Consider the following 10,718-nt stretch of genomic DNA (forward strand, 5'->3'; position numbering starts at 1 on the left):
CATAGTTACATTTAGTTATTTAGTTAGTAAGTTAGTTCATGTTGTCACTTATGTTACAGCAGCTGTAAACAGTCGTTCCATCACCAGCCTCTCTCTCTCTCTCTCTCTCTCTCTCTCTCTCTTTCTCTCGGCAGGATGTTTGGATTCGTAGCGAGGCGCAGTGGGAGCAGATTGGGAAACGTCTGTCACCTGTTTGCAGAACTCGATCCGGAGCAGCCGGCCACGGCCATCGTCAACTTCATCAATAAAGTCATGCTGGGACCACATCACATACGCAAGTGAGGGACGAGAAGAGAAGAGAAGAGAAGAGAAGAAAATGGAAGAGAAGAGAAGAGAAGAGAAGAGAAGAAAATGGAAGAGAAGAAAATGGAAGAGAAGAGAAGAGAAGAGAAGAGAAGAGAAGAGAAGAGAAGAAAATGGAAGAGAAGAGAAGAGAAGAGAAGAGAAGAGAATGGAAGAGAAGAGAAGAGAAGAGAAGAAAATGGAAGAGAAGAGAAGAGAAGAGAATGGAGTTTTTTAAAGTTTTTATTTTTTTATTTTTATCCTTAAATTAAATAATACTGTCTTGATCTTCCAGTTCTTTATAAACCATACTGTGCATTGATTACTGAAATAAATTTATGTCTAATATAAATTTCAAAAATTAATATAATGCGATTTTACTAGTTATATTCCCTTTCTGATATTCCTGTTTCATAATAATATTTAGGTTGTGTTTTTATTTTTTATTTTTTTTTTAGAAATTAAATTGTAGCAGGGTTACCATGCCTGAGATTTTCATTTTCCATCTGAACTGAGTTGCTGTTTTATTTTTTAATTTTATTATTATAATGTTTTTTTGCCTTCAGCTTGTGTTTGGGTATTTTGCATTTTTATTATTATATCTGTGTAAAATAAAGTGTATATTAAATGACAATCCTACTCCATGATCTACATTTCCCAGCATGCATAGCGGGATCTCGTTTTCGTCCTGTTGTGAACATCAGTGTGTTTCTGTCTAAATATTATTTTGTGTGTCACTACATCAGTCTCCCGCTTCTCATAAATATTCTTTATTTATGACAAAATCTGTAATTAAATAAGATTGTTTATGAGAAATTGTGTTCTCTTTATACAGCTTTATTAAAACACATTTATCCCACAGCGCTGCTGAGTTCTGGACTCTGATTGGTCGTCAGGTGTTGATTAATTCTCTAGAACAGCAGCTCTGACAGCAGCGCAGGTTTATATTAATGCGCTCGCTCTGATACGTTATCGTTTCCATAGTAACAGCTCATTCGCAGGGACGTGTACGGTGGACGCTCCACTGATAATAAACAAATCATAAAAATTGTTGACATGGTGAAGTTTTCTGTAAAGAGGCGTTTATTTATCATTTATGGAAGGAGTCTCCAGTGTCAGCGCTTTGTAGCAGTCGGAGGTAAAGCTGTAATTTTAGGACGGAGGAGTTTACGCTTCTTTGTGGTTTCTCGGTAACGTGACGTTAACTTCAACATGACAAGCTACGTTTTTATTTTTATTTTTTTTAGTAACTTCAAGAGAGAAAAAAAAAGAGAGGCTGGTGAGGGAAAGACTGTTTATAGCTGCTATAACGTAAGCGAGAACAGGAACTAACTTGTTTCATGGACGTTCTCCAACATTAAATGTAACAATAAATGGATAAAAAGTACAACATATTTTTTTAATACATAAAAAATATTATTATTGTCAAATTGTTGTGGTATAAGAAGAATAAAACATTTCAGGATGTGCTGTTACAGGAAAATAATCCCCGAGAGAGTGGTAACAGTTACTGCGCTTCATCACACCACTCGGTTGTTGATTATTTTACTAAAAGAGCACAACATGGAGTGTTTTATTAATTACATTATACATCTGCTAATGAGAGGAATGATGCTGAAATTAAAAAGCAGTGTACAGAGGCTGGCTTTGTGAAGCAGATCTGGCAACTCTGAGTTATTATTTTTTTTTAAAAAAAAAAGGTAATGAAATTGGAGCTTTATTATTTTAATGAAGTGAAATTTGAGTCAGTTTTTGGTTCATAAATTTTGCAGGTGAAAATGATGCATTAACATTAAAGCTATTTCATAACCACGATTTCTTTTTTTCTCTTTTATTTATATTTTCTTTCACAAGTCCAGTAAATACAGTAATATCTCATACCTTTTTATAAATACAGCTGACAGTGATATACAGCAATATGACATGAATTTGTGTTTATTAATCATTAACACATTTAAAATGTTTAATAAAGTGAAATTTAAATCTTTTTATTCTTAAACCAAACTTGACTTTGACATTGTACAAATATCTATCAGTTGCTCCATAAATACACTACAGATTTAACCATTAAAGCTATAAAGTCCAATTTTAATTTGCATTAAAATAACATTATTATTATTACTGTTATTATTTTTATTTATTTATTTTTATGAAACCAGACACTTGGTGCTGTTTAGGCGTCGTTTTTTTTTGTTTTTTTTTTGCAGTATGACTCAAGAAAGAAACAACACAAGGAATAAAGTGAGTTTCTTTTCTTTTTACCTGAATAAATATTTCTGTGAAATAAAAGGAAAAGGGACGAGGTCCCACCGAGATTTGAACTCGGATCGCTGGATTCAAAGTCCAGAGTGCTAACCATTACACCATGGGACCAGGCGCGTGCAAATACTACCGGAAGTGTTCCTCATAAAGCTAACGCTTCCATATTAGCCCGTGTTTTAATTTTGTTAAATTATAGCAATTATATCAGCAATTATAGCTGATTGTGAAATCCTCCGTCCGTTTTTAGAGATCAGTTACAAAACACAAATGCTTTTAATAAATAATATCGCTTGATTTACAAAATTTAACCAGCTAACGTTAGCTAGCTAATCCTCTCCTCGATTTACGACATTTCCGGGACATTTTCTGGTGCGCTAATGATTTAGGTTATACACAATATTTGTCATATTTTTCAAGTCGTTTACAGTTCATTGCGTCATAACACGCTATAATTAACTGTCTGGTTAGTAGTGAAGGACAGATGACAAGTCATTTCACGGAATAACCGCGAGAGGGAGCTGCTCATAAGCCTTTATAGAATGTCGCTAGCATGTTTTGCTAGCAAGTCGTGTACGTCAACATGTCCGCCATATTGAAAGGGGCAAGTTTAAGCCGAATCCTGTGCAAGTCTATGGAGACATGCTGCCCTGTACAGTGATAAAAAACAACTGTAACTCGCTTTATGTTTTAACCAATTTTCACAAAGTTGTCTTTGGTACAGACGTCATCATTTTCTGCACATCTTTCTGCAGGTAATTTACGTCAAATATATATTCATTGCTGATATTTTGATTAAGCTGTAATAGTACAAACACTCGAGGAACTTGTAGTCTTTCTTTCTTTTTAGTAATGTAATTTAGTTAGTTAGAATGTCGAGAAGATTTCATTAAACAATTTCAACCACAGTTGGGAAAAAGAGGACGATCACTGGTCAAAACTGTCCGGTTTAGGGTAAAAAAAAAAAAAAAGGAGTCTTTTGGGAGCTGAAAGAATCGACTCTTATTTATGAGCTGATTACATTAGACTCACTAAAATTAGTTTCTGTACCAAAACAAATTAAATGCTAATAAGATTCGATCATGATTGCACTGTGTCTCATTAACAGCACTGGAGAATAAGGGGGGAAAAAATCTATTAGATATGTGACTCCTCTAATATATGAATCCCTAACATTCAGCTAAAAGAGTCGATTCAAAGAGTCGATTCCTTAGTGAACGACTCATCACTGATGTGTTATACTAATTTAGACCACAGTGTTGTTGAATTCTGGGTTCTGATTGGTCAGAAGGTGTTAATTAATTCTCTATAACAGCAGCTCTGACAGTAGTGCAGCTGCAAATCACAGGTTTATATTAATGCGCTTGCTCTGATACGTTATCGTTTCTATAGCAACAGCTAACAGTCAGAGGTGAAACTGTAACTTTAAGTTTTCCGACAGTTAACAGTTTCTGCGTTGTTGTTTTTTATTTTTATTTTTTTTGTCTTATTAATTTAAGGGGAGAGAATAAAGAGAGGCTGGTGAGGGAACGACTCTTTATAGCTGCTATAACGTAAGCGAGAACAGGAACTAACTTGTTTGCTGTAACATTAAATGTAACTATAAATGGATTTAATTAATAAAAACGATAATCGTTGACACACTGCTGTGCTATAAGAGGAATAAAAAACTTGGGGATGAAAATAATGAACTTCGGAACCCATTCTGCGTTATATTGAAGTTACCGTGTTTATGCAGTTAGAAGGGATTATGGTTGTGGGTTGTTGTTTTTTTTTTCGGAGTGATCATGTGACCAGCTCTGTGTTTGTAGTCGTGACCCATGAAGGATGTTTTCTTTGCTATTTCTGTTCAAAGGCTTCAAACGAACAATCCAACTCCACAAGCGACATTCTTTTCTCTTTTCCTGGACTTTTTTTTTTTTTTATGTACAGCTGTGGTTTTAGTTCCAGAGGCTGTAAATCCACAACAATTCAGCTATAAAAAAAATAAATAAATAAATAAACAAAACACATTTTCTCGTTGCTTCTTTACTTCTAAGCGCTAATTATCAGACATTCGTGAGTGGCTCTTCTACAGCTCTTTCTGTTAAAGAGGGTGATAACAGACGTGCACCAGTTCGGTTAGTTTCTTCACACACACACATTCCACTCCACTCTCTTCCACGCTGCATGACGATTGGCTGGACAGCCTTGACCTTTGACCCACAGTGATGCAACCCCATTGTAAAGCTGTTTTCTCTGTACATTCCAGCGTGGTGTTTGTGTTCTCTGCAGAGTTCACGGCCTGTTGCATCACGTACACACGTCGAACACGCACAGAGGAGGTGGACAGAGGAAAAAAAAAAAGTTTGTTTATTCACAAACACATCTACCTTCTGATCAGGAGAACTGAGAGAACGGGGTTTTAAACACAAAACTCATGAAAACGCTTCGTTTAGCCGTCTCAAGATCAGAGTTTTCGCTCATGTGACCTTTACTTATGTTTTTGTTTACATAACTTTTTAATACATTATAGATGGAAGTGTGTATAGAAGTAAAACTCGCAATTAAGCCTGGACTATAATGATTTTTGTCTGTTTTTGCTACTTTATTGGCAGCTTTCAGAAGTCAAAACTATGGACAGTGAAAATATTTTCACATTTACACCAAAAAAAACCAAAATTTATGACAATTTTAACAAAATAATCTTGCAAAAATCATTTGGATTGATCACATCCAAGTCCGGACCCAATCTGGACCTTCCAATATGGCCGACATGTTGATGTAGCGTTGTAGCTAGTAAACGCGACACCAGTGCGTGTGTTTCGCTATAATACGTGACGTTAGATTGGACAAAAAGGTTTTGTCTTATGAGGGACTGTTACTGATCACAAGCACAAACTAACAACATAAAAAAGACCTGTTTCAATGTTTGTACGCTTTTCTAAATAAATACATAAATGTGGAATCCTGTCAAGCACCACGCAGTATTTGTGGAGTTACAAATCGCCGCTTTAAAATGATTCTATGTTATGCATGAGGTTGATTAAAGAAATCACCAAAAGACACAAAATACAGACTGTCATTTTATTTTATTTTATTTAGTTGTTAATGTAATTCTTTCACCCAGACCCAAAAAACAGAAAGTGGATGTAATGTTTAATATTAAAGGTGCAGTTTGTAATAGTTCATGGTTATTTAATAATCCTATAGTTTTAAAGCTACATTTAAAAACTGTGGTTCACAATGTCTGGCCTGTGGCGTATGTGGCTAGTTTATTAATTTCAGGTTTGTTTACTTTTTTCTGGCCCTGAAATTAGCTCCTCCCCTAGCTGATTCACTTCACAGGCTAAATATTGCATACTGTATCTTTACAGACAATCTGCTAAACGTCTGTTTTACTTCTTCTGAACTTGAACAGCTAGCTAGAACAAATAGCGCACACTAAAACCTCGTTTAAATATTGTTCCCAACCCGCGATTTCACACGTAATGGATTTTCCACAATTATTCTGTGTAACTCTGTCGCAGCACGTCCACTAACACGCGGCAATTAAGCCTGGAGTGCTCTGACATCAACATCACAGACTGCAGCTTTAAAGAAATTAATTAAAAATCATCTTCATCTTCTTAAAGGAGCTTTCTGTAATATTTATCGCCCTCTTGTGTCTCGGAGGTGAACTGCAATTGCAATGAAAACATTAACAAGTGTTAAGCACTTCTGTTTAAGCTAGGGGCGGAGCTAATTTACGGGCCGGAAAAAATTCAAGCAGAAGCCTGAAATGAAGAAAAGAAATCGTGAGATTCATTGTATAGCAATATGGCATCAATATGGCAAGTTTTTTGAATATTACTATTATTATATATTTAAAGATTCAGTAAATATTATTCATATTTACTGAATCTTTAAATATATGAGATTATTACAGGACTATAAACACTTTTAAACATTTCAAACTGCATCTTTAATGAAAAAATGTTAAGGATTGTGATCAGCGTTTGTGCCTCTCGTGTCAGTAATCACTTCAACACACTGCTGCGCATCAATAAATCACCATTAAAGATAAAACGATTCTCTCTTTTTTATTAACATAAGGTTCAAAAACATTCCCTGAATTTAAAAAAAGGTAGCAGAAATAGCTGAGTCACAGTGCTGTACTCTAACTCAAGTATCTACACACACACACACACACACACACACAGATATATAATTTACTGAAATAAAACCGCATTGAATTTAAACTATCACCTCCCCCGAGGAAGAGAAAACACGTTCTTCAGCACAAACAGCAAAATCAAATCATCACACATTCGTCTAAGCAACATGGATATCAAATATAATGAGCATAAATCATTTAATAAACAGATTAGATTTGGATTTATGTATAAAAATGATTATAAAATGATTTAAAATGGCTGCCAGTATAGAGTCGTTTATGTGGCACGTACGGTCTTGTTTTTTAAGTCTTGACAAAAACTGACAATTTTCAATGAACTATTTCCTTACATCATGTTTGTGGAATCATAATAATAATAATAATAATAATAATAATAATAATAACAATAGTTTCATTTACATAGCGCCTTTCTAACACTCACTAAATAAAACTACAACTGTTTTTTTACATCATTATATTTCTACCACTGGCAAACATTTTATTTTTTAAAAAAAAAAAACATTTGATTGTGTAATTAAATTATTTCAATCTAAATGTTGTACTCACAGACTTACAAACGTCTACAAATCATTTTTATTGTCTTTGCTTTTATTAAAAACATCCCTGAACTCTGGGTATAAAACACCATTCTGGGTGCGGAGCTACATACAACCTCAACTTGTGATGTCACTAAATCACATGTTCAAAGGGTTTTTGGACCAATCACGTCTGATATGCAAATGATTCGAAAATGACTGTACGTTAACAGGAAATGTTTCCCCGCAGAACGTGACTACTATGCTACATAGCTAGCTTGCTGACTAAGATAACGTTAGGGATGAGTAGGTGGTGGTTGTCATGGTAACGTTAAAATTTGATGCGCAATAATAGAAGAAGAACATATAACCGTGGTTTTGTTTTATCCTGTCATATACGACTTTTCATTACATGTGTATAGAGACATTAGGAAGATAAACAATACAAACTACACAAACTACAGACAAACTACAAGCGACGTGACTGACTTGTCGCCTTCTAGCGTGAATGTAGCGATGATTTTAGCCCATTTTTAGTATTTTTAAGGATCAATAACACACAATAACTCATTTATTATCATATTATCATTATTATTTGAAGTATTTACAGGTTTAAAATGACATGTTTAAGGGACGTTTTAAAAAGCCAGGCTGATTAGAGTAATAGACGTCCCGGGATCATAAACACATCCATACACGCCTCGAGACAATAGCACACACACACACACACACACACACACACACACACTGGTGAGTGGTGGACAGATGGAAACAGGATAACGGAAAGCCGCCTCCCCTCCCCCCTCACGCACAATACCAACTCGTAGCTCGCTGCACGCCTCAGCGTGGCCTCTTCCTCTCATTCCAACACATCAGCTCTTTCTGTTTTTTCCCTCTTCCCTTCACCTCGTGCTCTGACATTCACGCCAAACTGAACAGCTCTGCCCTTGGTGTAACCCCACCACACACACACACACACACACACACACATGCACACACACACACACACACACACACATGTATACACATACATACATACATACATGCATAAATTCAAGCTTGCATGCATGTAGGCAATTTTCATCTCTGAATCACATCATGGGGCTCATGCAAGGGTGTACATACACACATACACACACACACACACACACACACACACATACACACACATACACACACACTCTCATGCACGCACACGCTAGGCCCCCCAAACGGACGCATACCTCCAGGACTGCATTATTGCACAAGGCATGGACACACCCATGTGAAAGAGAAGCCCATCGGTGCACTGACCCACATCAGCACACATTCAAAACATCCCCCGGGGTTGCCAGATCTGTATTAAAAAAACAGCACAATATTCAACCAAAACTCAAATTAATAAAGTACAACTCAGCTTTAGTGTGTTGTCATATTTACACACAGGAAGGTGTGGTCAGATTTATGAAAAAAATATGTGTTATGTATGTGCTATTATAGAAAAATAATCTACAAAGAGGTGGTGTGATGAAGCGGCGTTACTGTTACCACACTGAAGTTGATTATTTTCCTATAACAGCATGTCCCTAATGAGGCGTTAGCTGGACTGTTAATCATCCGGAGCTGAGCCCAGAGTCTTCTCCATCAAAAAACTTAAAAAACATACTTCTAAATAGACCGTTTGCATGCAATTTTTCTTGCATTTAAAGTCTAATTGCTTGAAAAATTGGAGAAGGAAGGAAGGGTTTGGATTTGATTTGCCGTATAATCTGCACAATGAATAATCCAGCCACTCGAATGTCTCAAACCAGCGTCAGATCAGATACCAAAGTACCAGAGCGATAAAATCTAAAACTTTTCGGCTTTCTAATACGAGACTAAGCTAGTGTGGTGTCGCTAGCCAAGGGGAGGCACGACGAAGCTAGCATTGTTTGGGTTTAACTGCTACAGCGCCATGTAAAGTACGTTAGCTGTGAACTAACGAACTGACTGTGTGAGCGAGCGTTCGGCAGAACTGAGACCCATCAGCCAATAAGACGAGAGAATTTCCATGTGTTCTCCTTTAAACCCTGTCTGATTGGTCTTTACCTCCGTTCACTGAAGATACAAAATTACAAATTATTCAGGGCTAAAGAAAAAAATCTTCGGAGCTACAGCCGTAAACGCTCAGGCCAGGTTACACCCCCGGTACCTAAGTGTTTTATTCCTCTTATACCACAGCACAACGTCATAATTTCTATCTATCCATTTATAGTTACATTTAAAGTTAGTTCCTGTTGTCACTTACATTATAGCAGCTATAAACACTCGTTCCCTCACCAGCCTCGTTCCCTCTCTCTCTTTTTTTCTCTCTCTTGAAGTTAATAAGACAAAAAAAACGCAGCTTTTCATATTACAGAGAAACCGCAAAGAAGCGTAAACTCCTCTGTCCTGAAGAAAACTTAAAGTTACAGCTTCAAAGCGCTGACACTGGAGACTCCTTCCATAAATGTTAAATAAACATCTCCTTACAGAAATCTTCACCTTATCAACTATCTTTAATCCGTTTCTCATCAGTGGAGCGTGCACTGTACGAGTCACTGTGAATGAGCTGTTGCTATAGAAACGATAACATATTAGAACAAGTGCATTAATATAATCCTGCACTACTGTCAGAGCTGCTGTTATAGAGAATTAATCAACACCTTCTGACCAATCAGAGTAACTCCACTTCATCACACCACCCTGTCGCTTCAGTATATTTCTATAACACACACACACACACACACACACAGTGTTTTATTCCTTACTTAATACATTTGGTAGTGATGATAGGAATGATAAACGTTAAACCTAATATTTAGTGTATAGAGGGTGTTTTTGTGAAGCAGATCTGGCAACCCTGTGTTTAATCTATAACAATGGAGCAATAAATGAAGGATTTATTATTTTTTAGAAGAGTTTGGGTTGGTTTGATGAGTCTGTGGTGCGATTTACAGGAATTTTTAGGATTTTATCAGAGAAAAGTGTCTGTATTGGTACACAGATGTTGCAGGTCTTAGTTGTTTTGCTTTGTTTAATAAATAACAAAATGGACTTGATGGTAAAGTGCTGCGGTATAAGAGGAATAAAACAGTAACTCTGCTTCGTCGCACCGCCCCAGCGGCGTAATTCGGAAGCAGGAATTCGTGTGTTTATTGCGTCTTCGAGCTGCAACGTGGGGGGAAGAAAAGAAAATGTTTGGTTTTTTTTGTTAGCAGCAAACTATCACTAATGAAGCAGGATTTTATTTCCTGTTGATGCTGAGAGCGGCCATGTTGAATTGATGTCACTTATACAGAACTCAGTGTTTATTATTATTATTATTATTATTATGATGATGATGCTGATTTCTATTTCTAGTGAATTACAGGATCAATGATCCTGGATGGAATTAATAATGTAATATACAGTAACAGTATACAGTGTGTATAAATAGGACACTAATGCTGCTGCATTTCGGAAGTGAGGGAAATCCGCGGATCTGGCAACTCCGCCTCGCATCCCGT

The 10,718-nt window shown here is 36.3% G+C and overlaps 1 protein-coding gene and 1 non-coding gene across 6 annotated transcripts in view; one reads left to right on the forward strand and one right to left on the reverse strand.

Annotated features, from left to right (window-relative positions):
* tns2b (tensin 2b) overlaps positions 1-1,143 on the forward strand; it is a 23,702-nt gene extending 22,559 nt beyond the window's left edge. For all 5 annotated transcript variants that reach the window (XM_053232013.1, XM_053232014.1, XM_053232015.1 and 2 more), the window contains one exon: positions 135-1,143. In XM_053232013.1, the coding sequence (XP_053087988.1) occupies positions 135-282 (148 nt within the window). In that variant the 3' untranslated portion in view covers positions 283-1,143. The remainder of the gene's footprint in view (positions 1-134) is intronic.
* A 1,440-nt stretch (positions 1,144-2,583) lies between these two features.
* Positions 2,584-2,655, reverse strand: trnaq-uug (transfer RNA glutamine (anticodon UUG)). Its single transcript has one exon. It is a non-coding gene; the product is annotated as a tRNA-Gln (tRNA).
* Between the last annotated feature and the right edge of the window lie 8,063 nt (positions 2,656-10,718).

Source organism: Pangasianodon hypophthalmus, chromosome 2 (assembly GCF_027358585.1).
Source record: "Pangasianodon hypophthalmus isolate fPanHyp1 chromosome 2, fPanHyp1.pri, whole genome shotgun sequence".
Classification (NCBI taxonomy): domain Eukaryota; kingdom Metazoa; phylum Chordata; class Actinopteri; order Siluriformes; family Pangasiidae; genus Pangasianodon; species Pangasianodon hypophthalmus.